Source organism: Eleutherodactylus coqui, chromosome 7 (genome assembly GCF_035609145.1).
Source record: "Eleutherodactylus coqui strain aEleCoq1 chromosome 7, aEleCoq1.hap1, whole genome shotgun sequence".
In the NCBI taxonomy this organism is placed as follows: Eukaryota; Metazoa; Chordata; class Amphibia; order Anura; family Eleutherodactylidae; genus Eleutherodactylus; species Eleutherodactylus coqui.
In genome coordinates, this window is record NC_089843.1 from 169,164,697 (window position 1) to 169,184,090 (window position 19,394).

At 45.9% G+C, this 19,394-nt stretch overlaps 1 protein-coding gene across 3 annotated transcripts in view; it reads right to left on the minus strand.

The window, feature by feature from the left end:
• LOC136572954 (alcohol dehydrogenase 1-like) overlaps window positions 1-18,751 on the minus strand; it is a 74,295-nt gene extending 55,544 nt beyond the window's left edge. Inside the window, exons 1-2 of one of the 3 annotated variants that reach the window (XM_066574001.1) lie at window positions 18,698-18,751; window positions 7,120-7,166 (exon numbers count right to left, since the gene is read on the minus strand). In XM_066574001.1, coding sequence (XP_066430098.1) covers window positions 7,120-7,158 — 39 coding nt within the window. In that variant the 5' untranslated portion in view covers window positions 7,159-7,166; window positions 18,698-18,751. Of the gene's footprint in view, window positions 1-7,119; window positions 7,167-11,366; window positions 11,466-18,697 lie in introns of those variants that run through there. The other 2 variants (XM_066574000.1, XM_066574002.1) reach the window with 2 other exon arrangements.
• Window positions 18,752-19,394: the final 643 nt, after the last annotated feature.

Here is a 19,394-nt window from a genome sequence, read left to right on the forward strand (position 1 = left end):
ATCTATACAGATTATTTTTTGATCTGCCCCCATACAAATTAAAACTTAAGTCCTTATATGAGATCTTTTGTGGGGATAGCGATTTTGATCGCAACTCACACAAAAAGGCTCACCTCCTGAACTGGGAAAAAGAATTGGGGTGTTTGTTCTCATCTGACCAATGCAATATGGTGCACTCTTGGGCAATCAAAACCTCCTCGTGCGCTAACCTGATGGAAGTTCACAGAAAAGTTATGACAAGGGGGAACAGGTCTCCAGTCCGGTTATCTGACTTTCTCCCAAATTACTCTAATAAATGCTGGAGAGAGTGTGGAGATGGAGGCACACATTTGCATATTTTTGGGAGCTGCCCCCTCATACAGCCAATTTGGCAAGTGTTCTCTCTCCTCCTTGAGAACTTAATAGGGTTGAGAATTACCCCCTCACCTGAATTAGGGATAATGTTGTTGGGAATGAAAGACATCCCCTTCAGCTTTAGAAAATTGGTCACTCATGGACTTCTCTCCATTAAATTACTAATATCAAGAAATTGGTGGACGACTCATTCACCTACACTTCCAGACTTAACACATCTGATCTCAGAACACTATATATATGAAAAAATCCTAGCATATAGAAACAATAAAATGAACCAATATAGGAAGAATTGAGGGCCCCGGCTGGATCATTTTCAATTAAACAATTTTAATACTTAGATTTGGACTGATTTGGATGCTTGAGCTTAAGTCACATGCAATGCTATAATTACCTTTTAGGTATATTTCATTAGATACACTATTCTATGTTTCATACTAATACTTTTAATAAATTAAGTCTTGAGCAGATCAAACTGGATCCTATACCCCCCCCCCCCCCCACACACACACACACACACACTACCCCCTTTCCCTAGTTATCCCCTTACCTCAATCTCCCCCTCCTCCTTACCAACTCCTCTCCCGTAACTTTTCCTTCCTTTACATAACTCTGGATTGGTTACTTTAAGGGCTCAGTTACACGGGTGCATCCGGGCACCGTTGCGCCCGTGTTACTGCATGAAGAAGACTGTCCACACCGCCGGAAGAAAGAATACATGATCGGCAAATCTTTGAACAGTAAAAAATACACATATGTCTAAGGCTTACAAACATATTCCTCCATAAGTAGATTAAAGTCGGGGATGGCTTAATAGGCAGTCTCCCAAGGCAGCCCTGGGGCCTTTTAGAAGGCCCCCGGCTGCCATGACACCTGCACGGCTCCCCCAATCTCACTGCTGGGGGGCCATACAGGACCCCCGAACATTGTTGGGGGGATTTAAATGCCGCTGTCAGAATTGACAGTGGCATTTAAAGGGTCAATACCAGCGAGATTGCATCTCTTGCCCGCGAATGTCAGCTGTAGTGAACAGCTGACGCCTGCGCTATATGCAGAGAGATCACCCCGCAACCTCTCTGTGCACAAAACTTGACACTCCAGGATGTAAAAGTACGTCCTGGAGCGGGAAGGGGTTAAATTCTGCCCTTTCCTTTGTACAGGATGTAGTTTTGCTCTAGGCACTAATGAACTTATAAACAAGTTCTAGAAACTTTTGGAAAGTGTGAGGTGACTCTTTGTCACCAATAAGGTTTGCACCAAGCAAAACAACTCTCAGAAAATGTGGGGTCTTAGGCCCCTTTTCCACATGCGTTTGTTCAAATAAACACCAGAACTTTCTTTGTACTTAATAATGCCAACCCCCTGATTGTTTAGGAGACAATCATTTTAAAATATGGAGGGAAATATGTCAACCCTACTCTAAATTTGTACCAGCTTGGTAGAAAATATCTTTCTGTAGTTGCTACTTCAGTTCCTGCAGAAAGAATGTTTTCAAAAACTGGTGAAATTTTGTCTGCTCGAAGGAGCATTTTGAAGGGAGAGCATGCAAGCAAATTAATATTTCTTGGCTCATTAGATAACGATTATTTGGGCCAATGATAAAAAAACTTCTTTTCATATACCTAATTTTAATTATATGTTTCATTTGTAATTTTTTATTTTCATTTGTAACTTTAATATATTTTCATGATGTTATTAATAGTTAGAAGTTAATAATAAATTCAACAGTTTAAAGTTTTAAAATAAAACTATATATTTTTTTGTTGATTGTGTTGTTTTATTAAACCTAGACCTGTTATATTTTTATACAGAATTTTAAAAAGTCGATATATTGAAATATCGATAGTTTTCCACCGATATTTTACAATAATCGATGGTTTGTTCAGCGATAGTCGATACTATCAACTATCGATATTTTTGTGTCAATGTCCCAACCTAACTCTAGAGAGAGAGAGGACAGATAATACTAAAAGTACAAGGAAGAAAATAAAGAAAAGAAAGACTGTTTTTAGGAAAACAGAAAGTGCAGTCAGTACAGACTCTGAGTTACAATTGCCGGTCATGTGTTCTCTCTTCCGGCGGTGCAGAGAGTCATCCACACCTGCAGTGCGGCCGTTTTCTTTATGCAGTAACACGGGCGCATCGGCGTCCAGATGCGCCCTTGTGACTGAGCCCTTAGAGTAAAATGTGAGTTTACAATCCTAGACTGCATCATTGTACTGTCAATATTTATGACCTTAAAGAAGCAATTTCATTATAAACCAGATAGTGATGCCATATGTTACTTTCTATTCTGTTATGACTAGAGATGAGCGAGCATACTCGTCTGAGCTTGATACTCGTTCGAGTATTAGGGTGTTCGAGATGCTCGTTACTCGTAACGAGTACCACGTGATGTTCGAGTTACTTTCACTTTCTTCCCTGAGAAATTTGCGCGCTTTTCTGGCCAATAGAAAGACAGGGAAGGCATTACAACTTCCCCCTGCAACTTTTAAGCCCTATACCACCCCCCTGCAGTGAGTGGCTGGGGAGATCAGATGTCACCCGAGTATTGAAATCTGCCCCTCCCGCGGCTCGCCGCAGATGCATTCTGACATTAGTTCAGGGAAAGTGCTATCGCGTTGGAGCTGCTGTAGGGAGAGTGTTAGGAGCGATTTTAGGTTTCAAGAACCCCAACGGTCCTTCTTAAAGGAGATGTCCCGAGGCAGCAAGTGGGTCTATACACTTCTGCATGGCCATAATAATGCACTTTGTAATATACATTGTGCATTAATTATGAGCCATACAGAAGTTATAAAAAGTTTTATACTTACCTGCTCCGTTGCTAGCGTCCTGGTCTCCATGGTGCCGACTAATTTTCGGCCTCCGATGGCCAAATTAGCCGCGCTTGCGCAGTCCGGGTCTTCTGTAGTCTTCTATGGAGCCGCTCGTGCCAGAGAGCGGCTCCGTGTAGCTCCGCCCCGTCACGTGCCGATTCCAGCCAATCAGGAGGCTGGAATCGGCAGTGGACCGCACAGAAGAGCTGCGGTCCACGAAGACAGAGGATCCCGGCGGCCATCTTCAGCAGGTGAGTATGAAGACGCCGGACCGCCGGGATTCAGGTAAGCGCTGTGCGGGTGGGTTTTTTAACCCCTGCATCGGGGTTGTCTCGCGCCGAACGGGGGGGGGGTTTAAAAAAAAAAAAACCCGTTTCGGCGCGGGACATCTCCTTTAAGGCCATAAATCTTCTCTATATGCGCTCAATGGGGCCGGCGGCAGCAGCGCCGACCCCATTGAGAACATATAGAAGGCAAATCCTTCTTCTCTGCCACAGCTGTAACAGCTGTGGCAGAGAAGAACGATGTTTGCCCATTGAATTCAATGGAACCAGCAATACAGCAGGTTCCACTGAAAGCAATGGGCTGCCGGCGAGCGCGGGGATGAATTGTCGGGAAGGGGTTAAATATATAAGCCCTTCCCTGCAATTCATCCAGAAATGTGTTACAATAAAAATATATACCGGTGTATAAGGTGACGGGGCGTATAAGACGACCCCCCAACTGTCACCTTATACGCCGGCAATACAGTGGAGCAAAGAATAAAAATCATTACTTACTTCTTCTGACGTTCTGCGGTGCTGCTGCAGGCTGTCGCTCCCTCCTGGTGTTCTGCGGTGCTCCTGCAGGCTGTCGCTCCCTCCTGGTGTTCTGCGGTGCTCCTGCAGGCTGTCGCTCCCTCCTGGTTCCCGGCAGAGCATTGATTTCTCTACGAAGGGCTTTAAATCCCCGCCTCCAGAAACACACGTGCCTTCAGCCAATCACAGCCAATGACAATGATGTCATTGAATGGCTGTGATTGGCTGTGTTTCTGGAGGCGGGGATTTCAAGCCCTGCGTCCAGAAAGCAATACTCTGCCGTGGACCAGGAGGGAGCGACAGCATGCAGGAGCGGCGCAGAACGTCAGAAGAAGTGAGTAATGATTTTTATTCTTTGCTCCACTGTATTGCCGGCGTATAAGGTGACAGTTGGGGGGTCGTCTTATACGCCCCGTCGCCTTATACGCCGGTATATATTTTTATTGTAAAACATTTCTGGATGAATTGCAGGGAAGGGCTTATATATTTAACCCCTTCCCGACAATTTATCCTGCGATCGTCGGCAGCCCATTGCTTTCAGTGGAACCTGCTGTATTGCTGGCTCCATTGAATTCAATGGGCAAACATCGTTCTTCTCTGCCACAGCTGTTACAGCTATGGCAGAGGAGAACGATCTTTACGCTGACAGTGTGGGGGGGCACTCTTGCCGCTATTGTGGCTTAATAGTGGGACCTGGGAACTTGAGATGCAGCCCACCATGTAGCCCCTCGCCTGCCCTATCCGTTGCTGTGTCGTTCCCATCACTTTGTTGAATTGCCCAGATTTTCACAAACGAAAACCTTAGCGAGCATCGGCGATATACAAAAATGCTCGGGTCGCCCATTGACTTCAATGGGGTTCGTTACTCGAAACGAACCCTCGAGCATTGCGAAAATTTCGTCCCGAGTAACGAGCACCCGAGCATTTTGGTGCTCGCTCATCTCTAGTTATGACATGTCATAATTACTGTTTCCAATCAATAAAAAAATCTTTGAACAGTAAAAAATACACATGTCTAAGGCTTACAAACATATTCCTTCATAAGTAAATTAAAATCAGAGGCATGTAAAGAACCAGGAGGCTGAAAGTGTGGTTGCCGTGAGGCAAAGAAAAGTTGCAGACAGCATTTAAAGAGCCAGGAGGCTGAAGTTGCTGTGGAGCTACAATAGCTGCAGTCAGTATTATAAAAGGGCAGGAGGTTGAACTTTTTGGGTTGCTATGGGAGAAACAAAAGGTCCAGACAGAAGACAACGTTGAACACAGGTTGGTAGACTAGTGTTGTCTTTGTTTATATTGGACTTTATAGGCAAGATAATAATAATAATAATCAACTTTATTTGTATAGCGCCAACATATTCCGCAGCGCTTGCAAGATGGCAGTGGTCATGGAAAACCACCTAAAAGAGCCTTGCGAGGGTTCTGTGCATGATAGCACAGTAAGAACTGCATGGTATTAGTGTACCTTGACGCCACCGGAAGATAGGGGTTTGAAAGGAGGAACTCCCCTCTCAGACCCCTAGCTCCCGATAGTGAAGGTACAAAGGTCCTACCAGGCAGTGGAGATATTTCTGCCAGCTTACAGTGACGGTTGCAGCAGTTGTTAGACGTACAGTATTACCTGTAAATGCTGGCAGTAAGATGGCAGCATTAACATGTAATTATGTAAGGCTAAGAAAATTAACCGTGAAGCTAACCCTCCACGGCCAGCAGAAATGCCAGCACTGACTGCAGCATCTGAGCTGAGCAATAGCCGGCATTTCTCCCATTTCTTGCCGCCCGCCCGCTGCCTCACCGCATCGTCTCTGCTGCCACCTCATTGCTCCATCCTGAGCGCAGGCAGACAGCTTTGTAACGCCGCCAGGCGGCCACATGTCTCCTCCGTTACCGGCATTCCCCTACTGACATGTGCCAATGCAAAAGTTTGCCCTCCTTGCTGACCAGTGTCGCCGGGGAAGCGATTTTCAGGAGTAGATGCGCGGCTACACTGCTGGCAGATGCTGTATGGCTTTTGTTGCAGTCTTCAGTGCCCTTCAAGGACCTGGTGCCGGAGAAGCACTGCAGCCAATCAGGTACAGGGGGAGTCACCCCCTTTGCCAATGTCTAAGGACTATTTTTCTGATAATGTGGTGACGAGAAAGTTGTTTAATAGAGATGAGCGAGTGTGCTCGTTTAAGACTGCTGCTCGAGCAAGTAGCAGTCTTATTATCGAGTAACTGTGTATTCGCCTGAGTAGCATGGGGGTGGCGGGGGGGGGGGGGGGGGAGGGAGATCTCCCCCCCCCCCCCCCCCGCATGCTGCTCGGGCGACTACACAATTACTCGATAAGACTGTTATTCGCTCGAGCAGCATACTTAAACAAGCATGCTCGCTCATCTCTATTCTTTAACCCTGAAATGCCATGTGTGGGGGATTGTGGGATGTTTTTGCTATATGATGTGCCTACAATTTATAGGAAGGTTTCCTATAGGGTGTGAATAGGTGGCTACAGAAAGTTCAGCAACCGCCCATGTTAGTCCCCATAAGCCCTTCCCTGAAAAGCAAATTAAAAGTAGTGTAAAAAAAAAAAATTACTTACTTGTCGGCCGCTGCTGTGTCCCCCGCGGGGATGAATAACACATCTGCTGCACGCGGCAGATGTGTCCTTCATCCCCACTAGTAAAAAGAATTCCCTGCTGCTATACCTGCCACATCTGAATCTGATGCAGCAGAGGAATTCTTTAATTCTCTACTGCAGCTGTCACACATGTCAGCTGCGGTAGAGGATTCTGCTGCCGGCAATTGATTTCAGGGAAGGGTTTAAATATAAGCCTTTCCCTGAAAATCAAGTAAAAGTGGTTTAAAAAGCAAAAAAATACTCACCTCCCTTCAGCTGCCTGGGCTCAGGCGTGTCTTGTCCGGCTGTCCCCTGCACTGTGGTGCTGATCTATCAGCAGGCGGTAATTTAAAATCCCCGCCTGCTGAAAGAGCTGAATGTGATTGGCTAAGGTGCTCAGCCAATCACGGGCAGCTCTCGCCCGTCATTCATTCGGGGAAAAAAATAAATAATAAATCGCTAATCAGCAATCGTCTTAGCGATAATCAGTGTGTAAATGTGCACCCATAGTCTGCTTTTGGCTGATGGTTAAATTCAGTCCAACATAAAAATCACTCACTTTTATCAGTAGTTCTCCATGGCAGAGTGCTGATAGCATTGTTTCCCCTGTGGTGAATAAAGGATAGGAGCATATTAATTGCATTCAGTGAAGGCTTCATTTGCATACATAATTGGTATTTAGCTACTTAAATACCAATTATTTTTTATGCAAAATGATCGCTCAAAGTTGGCACTCAAACTGTTGTTTGAACGATTATCTGCTGGTGTAAATGAGGCTTCATTCACACAAGCGCATATCGGCCGCCCGTTTTCAAAGCCGTCCGATATACGCTACGTTGTTAGTGAAAGATTTGGTGAACGGGCGCACAAATCAAACGTTTGTGCGCCCGTCCATATGGCATGGTGAGCCTCGCGCAAATGCACCGAGCTCACCAGGCCATCGCCCACTTCCCCTCCCTCTCCATCACAGGCTCACCTCTCTTCCTCGTTCGGTGCAATGGCAGGGGCGAGATGGGGGCGGACCTAAGCGCCGTTCTGGTAGGCCTCCTCCCATTGATGGCTATGGACAAAGGGCGGGGATAGGGCGGGCACTTAGCTCCACCCCACCCTGCCCCCTCTCATTGCACAGAACGAGATGGGAGGAAGACAGGTGAGCCTGCACGGGTGGGGGAGGACAGAGGGAGGGAGTTTAGCAGCCACGCTGCTAAACTCCCTCCCACCTACGGCCGCTGCCATGGGCTCTCATAGGAGCCCGTGCAGTGGCTGGATGTATTTCGGCCAAAACATAGTTCCAGAGCTATGGTTTGGCCCTGACGTAAAAACGCCCGGCGCTATATTGGCTTGGATGGGCGTTTTTACATCTCACAAATACGCCCATGTGATCTGATCCATTGGATTCCAATGCATCAGATCACAGCGCATATCGGCCGGCTGTGAAAACGCCGGCCAATATGCGCTCATGTGAAAGAAGCCTTAGGGCGCCCACCCACTGGCGTTTTTTTTTCCCTGCGAATTTCGCAGCATTTTTTTTCTCCTGGGGTCTATGGGACTTGTAATGTTAAAATCGCGATCGCGCAAAATCGCAATTTACCGCGAATCGCGGTAAATTGCGATTTTGCGCGATCGCGATTTTAACATTACAAGTCCCATAGACCCCTGCAGAAAAAAAATGCTGCGAATTTCGCAGGGGAAAAAAAACGCCAGTGGGTGGGCGCCCTTAAGAAGGAGCTTTTACAGATGTACGTAATCAAACTACAGGTTTGCATAAATCAACTTGCAGAGTTAAGGCCCATTTGCAGCAGATGATCTCTCAAAAATCGCTCAAAGGACAGTTTGAGTGACAGCTTTGAACAATCATTTTGCATAAAGTATTAAGTACTACTCAGCTACTTAAATACCAATTAGGTGTGCAAATGAAGCATTTACTGAATGCAGTTAGTAGCCCAAGGCTATTATCTGCACTCAGATCTTTTGTTCTATCAGCACTGCCATGGACAACTTCTGATAAGGGTGAAGGACCATTGTTAGGTTAGCTTGAATTTAACAATTCAGCTAACAGTGCCCGAAAAGAGCATGATGGGCGCACATTTACATGCACCGATTATCGCTTAAATGATCACCGATTAATAATTTTTTAGCAGTCATCGGCTGGTGTAAATGGGCCCTGAGAAATGCAGTTAGCAAAGAGAAATGGTGAATGGGAGTTGCAGATAACTGATCTCAAACAAAAACTGGAAATAGAGAAAGCTGCTTGGAGACTGGCAAATCCGCATGGGGCCGCTAATCCCGGGATTAGCCAGCCATGTGGACGAGATTTCTCAGAAATCTCATCCACACGGAACGGCAAATCCGCTGCGGCTAAGCCGGCAGAAGCCGCCGCTGCGGCGCGGATTTGCCGACCGCAGCAGGTTCTTTTTTTTTTTTGCGCTGCGGCCGCGCTCTGCTCTATGGGAGTGCCGGCCGCAGTGGAAGAGCGAGTGGCCGGGCTGGTTCAAAATCACCGCAGGTTTTGAAGCAGCGGTTCTCCCGGCGGAAATCTCACGGTTTTTCGCTGCGGCCAAACCGTGGGATTTCCGCTGGGAATCCGTCCAGTGAGAACCCAGCCTAAGGGGAAGCGACAGCGCAGCAGAGTTGAACTGCTGCAGGCTGGAGGTCCAAGTTGGACAGGGATGACTACCCTCGACTCATACCCCATATTGTAAGACCTTGAGTTTGACAGGAAAACAACCCTAAACTCACACCCAGGTGGGGTGCGGAATATGGACTATATGATAGGCTGTACACTTTTGCTGTGATCTAAAATAAATGCTGGCAGGTGTCAGATTTAAAAGAGCTGCAAGTCTCCGGAGCGTATTCTACACAAGCGCTGCTAATTTTCGGACCGAGAGGCCGGCGATCCAATAGGTACCCCCCCTTGCTACAATCTATATAAAGCAATACTAATATAATGATTAAATATATAACATAATATTAGTATAATCATTAAATATATAAAGTCCATAAGTGTTTATGAATTAAAAAGTGCAATTAATGCAATTATATTAATGCAATTATAAAGTGCAATTAATGCATATAAATAACCTAAGCTGCAAGTGCATATTTACTATATGCATATTTACTATAGAGAGGGAAAACCCACCACACACGTGTTTCACAGAGGCTTCTTCTGTACCCCAGACTAAGCCTCAGCGAAACATGTTAATATCTACACGGGTTTTGTGCAAATGTTTTCCACAGCGTGTGGATGAGATTTTGAAAATCTTATCCACTTTGCTGCTATAGCTATTGTAAATTCTGCAGCAAATCTGCCCCGTTTAGTAATAGTGACCCCCCACAGAGGCCCCAGTAGTAGTAGCTTCCCCTATTTTGGCCCCAGGAGTAATAGGGTCCCCCATTGCGGCCCCAGTGGTAATAGGGTCACTCATTGCCTTCCCAGTAGTATTTGGGTCCCCCATTGCTGTTATGCTCTTCAGATGCAGAGAGAGGTTTAGCAGTGCGGTTTACAATAGGGGTGATTGGGACAGCCATGGGCCCCCTTGGCGGTCACCCCAATCGTCCCTATTATAATCTGCCATTGGTCTCAGCTCTACTTACCCCTGTAGCAGTGTCCCGATAGCCTTTACTAAAGAAATAAGCATGGACCTATGGTTGGCATTGCAACGCAGATCACATGACTGTACCTGGCTCATGTGATTCACGTTGCTATGCCGGCTACAGGTCTTGCGTGCTGATTTCCTCAGTACATACTATCCAGACACCGCTACAAGGGTGAGCAGAGTAGGCCATCTATCGGAGCCCCTGAAAAGCTCTTGCAGACCCCCAAGGACTCCATGGAGCATACTTTGGGAAATCCTGTTCTATATTCTATTGTGAATAAAATATGGTTATACGAGATTTTAAAATTGTTGCATTCTTTTTTTCATTTACAATTTTACAAGTGCGATATTTACTCAGACCGATATCGCACTCGTTTGTAATGCACCCTAGATGATTTGTAACATCTGAGTGAGGGCGAGCACCCACTGGCGATTGCGTTTTCCGCGGGAAAAAACGCAGCGTTTTCGCCGCGTTTCCCGCGATTTTTCCGCGCGTTTTTCGCGGCGTTTTCGCGGCTTTTCCGTTAATTTCCATTGACATTCATGGGTGCATTAGGAGAAAAATAAGGACACATATGCAACTGACAGTTCCTATGTTAAAAACGCAAACGCAACGCAAAAAAAACGCCAGTGGACAGGAACACATGTTATCTCTATGCCTGTGCAGGAAAAACGCAAAACGCAAAACGCTGGTAAAAAAACGCCAGTGGGTGCTCGCCCTGAGGGTGCATTCAGACTTTTACTACAATTGCACTGAAAGCCATGGCGGATTGCAGCAAAACCACATGCAGTTTCAAACTACACAAACTAAATGAGCCAGAAAGAAATCTTTGTACGGCAGCATGTCTCTGAATTCAGGAATGTAAGGTCATGGCCACACAAAGTGATCTAGCAAACATTTCAGAATAATACAGACAATGTTCCATTGGCCATTTTTAAGCAGAGGACATGGACAAAATCCTTTTTTTCTGCACTGACTGCCAGTATCAAAGCCTTGAGTCGTCTTACAAATGCATTAATGTCACACATTCAGCTGGAAGCCCAGAAATGGCATTAAACAAGGACAAACATCAAGTTATCCAACAGGAAATATTCTTACATTATCTTTTGCTGAATGGAAAAAAATAAACAATTATATAAGTGGAGCAGCTAGAATATTGTCATGCTCCACAAGTGAGGAAGATCTGGACACATTAGAGCTCTTACTTACTTTTCCAGCAGTTGCCATGTTATACTTCCTTTCACAAAGATGTCTGGAGATGAATGTGAACCCTACACACACTTTTCAGTTACTTTTCTAACTTACACCTCCCATCTACTCTTCTAACTTACACCTCCCATTTCCTTCCCTTCTACATAGCTATGTGCCTCATTCTCCTCCCTTGAAAGCAGCATTTAAGGATCCTTCAGAAAGCCGTGTTTTTACGTGAGGGTAAATCATGCGTGCAAATGCAAAATTTCATTCTAATTTCTTTCTTTTACAAATGATGTTCTCGCGGGTGGGAAATATAGGATCTGCTCTTTTTTATGCGCATTTGCATACTAAAGAGTTCTCTAAAGCTCTGTGTATGCGCCGGTATGCGCAAAACGCTGTGCAAACCCGCACGCACCTGAACCTTGTTTGGCGATTAAATCATGGCAGAATGATTCCCGTCCCCCCATGTGAACTTGCAGTGCCTGCGCAAATACGCACTCGTTGTGTGCAGGTAAGTGCGCAAAGCGCCCTCGCTCACTGCGCAAAAAAGTTGCAATATGCTCGTCCAGAGGCGTAACTTGAAACTTCTGGGCCCCAATGCAAAATTTGTAACAGGACCCACAAATATAATGTTTTAGTCATAGTACTTGCCTCCCTATATGCGGAAGAGAGGCCTTTTGGGCCCCCTAAGATTCCTGGGTTCGGGTGCAACCGCATCCCCTATAGTTACGCCCCTGTCATCTGAAGCCACCCAACATTCACTCAGCCCAAGAAACTCGGCTCAATATCCCACTTGCCAACATGTATTTTTCATGCAGATGCAAGGTGTTTTTAATTCAAAAACGCCTTGTATCGCTTTGTTAAATTGCGGTCCTCAGGGGCATGTTTCACGTGCATCAAAGGATCGTGATTTCAATGAGAAGCACCACATTGCATTCATATGCACATCGTACCACATGCAAGTGCCATGTGATGTCTTTAAAGGTAATAATAATCTTTATTTATACAATGCCAACTTATTGTGTATATATAATAATCTTTATTTATATAGTGCCAACATATTCCATGTAGTAATTAGTTGGTGGAAAAAGTAGGGGTGAGGGACCTGCTGCAATGAGCTTACATACTGCAAATAGGGGGCGGAGCCTGACCGCTGAACCCGATGGCTGCTTGAGCCAGGAGCTCCGTCAGCTTGGCGCCTGCAAGGGACCCTCATAACTGCTAGCAGCGGCGGACATGAAGAGGATCAGCAGAGACAGAGGGAACCCCTCGCTCTCTCAAAAATCAGCCCCTAATGCAGAAATACCTGAAGGAACGCGGCGCCCGCTCACCTCATCCTGCATCTAAGATGGTGCCGGCCTCTGAGGCTGCTTCTTCATACAGTAAGGAGGGGGAGGAGGAGCTCTCTTCGGATGAGGAAGACAGAGAGTTTTTATCTAAAGGGTTTATGAAAGAGCTTATAAAGAGCGCTCTTCACCCTGTGATAGCAGATCTCGCCGAAATTAAGGAGGACATTAAGCATATGGGGCGCAGAGTGGAGGATCTGGAGACGTCCTCTGCCTCCACCACCCTGCACACCCAGGCTATGGCCCAAGCCTTAAAGGACCAACACGACCATCTAAACCGAGCCCTGATCATGCAGGAGGACTTAGAGAATCGCAACAGGCGTTGCAATATTCGCATTAAGGGGCACCTGGAATCCTGGGCAGCAGAATCCCTATTTAAAGTGGCTGGTGAAATTTTTGAGCTCTTGCTGGGATCCGATAGGGCGACCTCTATTACCATCGAGCTCATACACAGGGCGTTCAGACCCTCCCGCCTGCCATATTGAAAGCTGCCAGAACCTCGAGAGATTTCAGATATGGGGACACTCCTCTCCAAATCTTTCAGGACGTAGCTTCTTCTACCTTGACAAAGCGTCATCTCCTTCGCCCTCTCTTGGAAACTCTGAGAGCTAAGGACATAAGATACGCTTGGCTTTTCCCCTTCGGCCTGAGTATTTCGCACAAAGGGCGTAGATTGATTATCCGCTCTCCCGAAGACCTCAGTAGCTGTTGGGCCCACCTAGAGTTGGATCCTATTGAGCTTCCTTGCTGGCTTCCTCTCCCGGAGTTCCCTAGACTCCCGAAGTTGACACCCCCAGAGGCCTGGCAACAAGAAAGTAATTTGAAGTCGCTGACAGGCAAGAAGAAAAGGAACAAGGAATCAGCGAATACAACTGACACTTGACTCAAGTTCCTTCGGAGCTGTCGCCGGTTTGACTCTCTCCTTGAGGACTCAGGTCCTGTTTTTTAACCTATGGAGAAGAGTCAGAATTGGGGGGTCCTCATTTCCGTGACTTTTCTCTCCTGGACGTCTGACCGGGCTTTAGTCCTCCAGACAACATCTCCCCAGCCTATGTTTAAATTTACTGTTTGCATTATGCAAATGTTCCTCTCTGTCTTTTTCCTTGAGAAGGTTTTGTTATTTTTCTCATCTATGTCCTAAAATTGTTTAGGGTACCAGTTGGAGCCTGACAGATCAGGCTGTGTACACAGTTAACTGCACTGCCCTTTTGCTGTTCCGTTAACTCGCTCCCACCTAAAAGTGACCCCGAGGATTCGGGTTGCGCCTCATTTGCGTTAAGAAAATTGTTTTTTCCTTTCCCTAGTGTTTGAAGCGTATTTGTCTACTCCCTCCCTTCTGTTCCTTATCCCACTCCCCCCCCCCACCCCCTGTAACTCCTCCCTTCTCTTCCTACCGCTCTCAGACCCATTGCTGTGTGGTACACAGGGACCTACATACCATATCAGAGTCCTCCTTTCCTCATTTAATATATCTCTTTCTTTTAGTATAACTGTACGTGCTTGGCTGCTTATCCTGCACCATCGGCATGGACGACTCCCTTCGCCTCACCTCGTTTAATGTGAGAGGCCTGTACTCCCCCTCCAAGAGACACCATATAGCGCTTCTCCTAAAGAGGTATGGTACTAGAGTTGCTTTTCTGCAGGAAACTCATTTCAGGGAAAATAGATGTTTATCTCTCCCAGGTAGACAGTTCCCTCAGGGGTTTTATAGCTCCCACCCAACGTCTGCCTCTAAAGGAGTTTCGATCCTGTTTCACAGATCTACTGCCTTTTCATGCGAAGTCCAATATTCTGATGAGGAGGGCAGGGTTTTGTTCCTGAGAGGCTCTCTAAATAATGTTAAATTGACCTTTGCAAACTTATACACGCCTAACATTAACCAAGTTTCTTGGCTAAGTAGGCAGCTGGAAGTGCTTAAACACTTCGCCATAGGACCTATTCTCCTGGGTGGGGATTTAAATGTTCCCCGTTGCCCCCTTTTGGACTCCTCGGTGGGGAAATTCCAGATGTCACAGACTAGACTGAGGAGACTTGGCCGTTGTCTGTCAGAGCTGGGGGTAGTGGACGCTTGGCATTATTTATCCCCATCCGTCAAAGACTATACATTCTACTCCTCCGTCCACTCCTCTTTTCAACGCCTGGATTATGTCTTTGTCTCCTTCGCCCTCCTTCCTTCTGTGGTCAAGGCCTCCATTGACTTTATCACAGTCTCGGACCATGCCCCAGTGCATGTAAACATATGCCCACCAAAATCCTCTTCACGGGAATGGCGATGGAGACTTAATCCCTCCCTACTTGACATGGAGAGCAACAGAGCACAACTAAACACCCTCATTGAGGAATATTTCCAACTCAACAAAGCTAAAGGACAGTCAGTCCCACTAGTATGGGAGGCCCATAAGGCCTTTTTAAGAGGTCTACTGATCGCAGTGGGCTCTAGAGTCAAGAAAAAACAACAAAATGAGATTGACGAGAAATTGTTTCAAATTGCCAGACTCGAACAAGGGGTAAAGGCTTCTAACAACAAAGCTACGCTAGATAAATTAATCTCTCTCAGGAAGGAACTTTAGCTCTCCCTGGAAACTAAATATAATAGGAAACACCTCTACCTTAAATACGTAGTATATGCCCAGGGTAATAGGGGAAGCAAATTTATGTCCGCCCTGATCAAGAAGGCCCGCTCTAGAAACTTCATAAACTCTATTAAAGCTAGTTCCGTCTCCCTAGTCACCTCCTCTCAAGATATAGCTAAAGAGTTTCAGGCATTTTACTCGAGCCTCTATAACCTTAAGGAGACACTAACACCGCAAACTAGACAGAGTATCAGGAACCAGATCGATTCTTTCTTGAAGGGAATAAATCTCCCTAAAATAGAAGAGAAAGATGCAGCAGCCTTTTTGACTCCTGCCACCCCTCAGGAAGTGGAAGACCTATTACTTTCCTCCCCGGCGGGTAAGAGCACCAGCCCAGATGGCCTCCCTCTAATTTACTACAAATCCTTCAAAACCACCTTAATCCCCCACCTCACTCAATTCCCTTCTACAAGGGGCCCCGCTCCTTAAACAGGCCCAAGAAGCCCACATTATCCTAGTACAGAAGGAGAACAAGGATCTTGAGCTATGCGGGAGCTATAGGCCCATCTCCCTGATAAACTTTGACATGAAACTCTGGGCTAAACTTCTCGCCAAAAGATTGGAGAAACACATCCCTAATTTAATCAGTCCTGAGCAGACGGGTTTCGTTGGAAGGAGGGCAAGGACAATTGCCTTAGGCTTCTACATGCTGCGAGATTTGCCCAAACCCACAACATTCCCCTAGCTTTAGTAGGCTCAGACGCCGAAAAAGCTTTCAATCGAGTAAATTGGCTGTACATGGAACAAGTCCTTTTACATTTCAATATCCCGCCAGAGTTTGTATTGGCTATTCTCTCTTTATATGCTACGCCTTACGCCAGGCTTAAAATCAATAACTCTTTGTCTCCTCCCTTTAACCCCTTAATGACACGGCCTATTTTGGCGTTGAGGACCAAGCGATTTTTTGGTATTTTTCCATCTCCATTTTTCAAAAGCCATAACTTTTTTATTTTTCCGTGGACGCGACCGTATAAGGGCTTGTTTTTTGCGTGGCGATCTGTAGTTTTTATCGGTGCCACTTTTGGGTATATAGACAATATCGTAAAATTTTTATTTTTTTTTTTAATGATAACAGGGAGAGAAAACGCATCAATTCTGCCATAGATTTTTATTTTTTTTTACAGCGTTAATCATGCAGCATAAATGACACACTAAATTTTTTCTGCGGGTCGGTATGGTAACAACGATACCAAAATTGTTATATTTTTTTTAGGTTTTTACACTTTTTTGCAATAAAACCCCCTTTTTTTGGAAATCTTTTTTTTTTCTCTATAGCTGCATTCAAAGTCCTGTAACTTTTTTATTTTTCTATGTACGGAGCTCTTTAAGGGCTTATTTTTTGCGAGACGAGCTGTAGTTTTTATTGGTACCATTTTGGGAAATGTACGGCTTTTTTGATCACTTTTATTGCATTTTTTGTGAGGCAAAATGCTAAAAATTAGCATTTTGCCTCTGTTTTTTAGCGGGTTTTTTTTACGCTTTTTGTCGTACAAAATAAAAAGCATGTTCAACTTTTTGTACACGTCGTTACGGACGCGTCAATATCCAATATGTGGGGTTTTAGTTTTTTTTTCCCTTTTTTTATGCTAATATTAGAAAAAGCATAAAAAATGGGTTTTTTTACATTTTTTTTTTACATTTTTCTTTTTTTTTACACTTTTCTTTTCTTTTTTTTATACTATTTGAGTCCCTCTGAGGGACTTACATCACTGTGCCTGTGATCGCTGTCATAAGGCATGGCAGAGCTACTGCTCTGCCATGCTTTATCGCTTGTACAGCTATTATAGGCACAGGCAATACAGGACGCTAGTGTCTGGCGTCCTGTTGCCATGGTGACAGGCCGGGCTCTCGCGATAACATCGCGAGCTCCGGCCGGAGACACACAGGGATCGCGATCCCTCTGTGAACTCTTTCCCTGCCGCGATCTACTTGGATCGCGGCAGGGAAGGGGTTAACAGCGGCGGGCGCATCTCCGATGTCCCCCCGCTGTTGGAGCGGGACGCCGGCTGTGACTGACAGCCGGCTCCCGCTGCGGGATAGCGCGGGATCTTATGTGATCCCGTGCTATCTCCAGGACGTACTGGTACGTCCTTTTGCGGGAAGTACCAGGCTCCCGGGACGTAACGGTACGTCCTGGAGCGGGAAGGGGTTAATATCAATAACGGCACACGGCAGGGCTGTCCACTCTCGCCTTCTCTCTTGATTCTTGCATTAGAACCCTTTCTGCAAAAATTTAGAATGGATCCTATGATTGAAAATCGACAAAGAGGTTCTCTCTACCGCTGCTTACGCTGATTTCATTGTTTTCTTAATAACAAATCCAGAAGTAGGCCTTTCTAGACTTATCTATCTACTGGAGGAATTTGGAGTTTTATCTAACTTTAAAATAAACTTCGCAAAATCCACAGTCCTCGACGTCTCTATACCTGCGGCCCGTTGCACAGCATTAAAGACTAACTCTCCTTTTGTTTGGTCCGAATCCGACAAAGACTTCTTAGGCATGAAGCCCACCAAAAAAGCAGAAAATCTATTCTCTGCAAATTTTCGACCCATACTAACTAAAGTCAGGAGCCTCTTGCGATCTTACGACCTCCCATTCATATCGTGGCTGGGTAGGAGAAACGTCCTAAAATCTTATGTGCGCCCTATTATTTTATATAAGATCCGCCTTCTCCCGATATACATTCCGGCGAGTTTCTTCAAGACCCTTTGAGCAGCCTTTTCTGGGTATATATGGAGGAGGAGGAGACCGAGATTGGCCCACTGTCTTTTGATAAAGAGAAGTAGCGAGGGAGGAGTGGACTTGCCATGTGTCCGTGAGTTTTATCTTGCCTCCCAATTGAACTATTGGATGGAACTGACCCATCCAAACAGAGAACCCCTTATCTACTTATTAGCTAGAGGGTCCCACGGCCCAACCCTCCTTGAAGATCTGTGGTTCCCCAGCAGTGGTAGACATAGGATAATAATAGTGAATCCCCTTCTCAGGGGACCTTTTGAGACATGGGCTGGTATGGGAGAGATCCTGGCTCCCAGGCCCTCCCCCTGCACCCCCCTGTCTGCATTATATAAACTTCTAGATCTTTCTGTGGATACATGCTCAGCTAGCTACTGGAAAATTTTTGCGGATAAGAGCATCTGCGATGTGCAAGCTCTGGCCCATAAACCCCCCCCTCTATCATACTAAAAGACCTTCTCCCCAACTACTCACTTCCCTTCTTACTCACAACACATGTGACGAAGGTGCTTGGGGATTTCCTTAAATTACACAAATCATCTAGACCTCTAACCCCCTTTAAGCTTGCTCTAAAGGGAAACAATTCAGCCATGAGGAAAGTAGCATTTATACGCAAAAGCTTCATCTCACCTCCCAGGTTGGCAAAACCCGCCTTCCTCACATCTTTGAAAAGAGAGTCGCGAATAACCCTCTCCCAGAATGTTACTAAACTCATTCTAAAAACGGCTTTCGGTCTCTCTCCTTGCATTACGTCACAGGAGTCTCACTATAAACTCCTAGTGAGATGGTATAGCACCCCACAGTGGCTGTTTTATCACAAACTGATTTTGCATGATAGGTGCTGGAGATGTGAGGCAGAGACAGGCTCCTTTTTACACATCTGGTGGGGGTGTTCATTGCTTCCCGCTTTTGGAAAGACGTTGGGATGGTCCTGAGACGGCTGTCCCCGAACTTGAATCTCTCCCCTGAGATGGTTCTCCTGTGGAAACCCTCTGCCTCCTTTCACCCCCTCAAACATAAATTGATAGCTTTCCTGCTAGATACAGCCAAAGCCCTCATTCCTCTACTATGGCGACGAGACCCCCCCTCCATGATCATGTGGAGGGACAGAGTAGATCTCCTGGCAAACCTGGCAGAGTTATCCAGCTGGTCAAAGGGAACCCACGACAACTTCCTAAAAATCTGGAGCCCGTGGCGTACTATCAGAGATGAGGTCAAATAGAACACTCTTCATGCCGGTGGTGCATGGCTGACCGGACAAGTTCGTAGGACATTTGATCAGTAACTATTCCATCGTTAACCTCAGAGGCCCACACTCCCTAAGCTC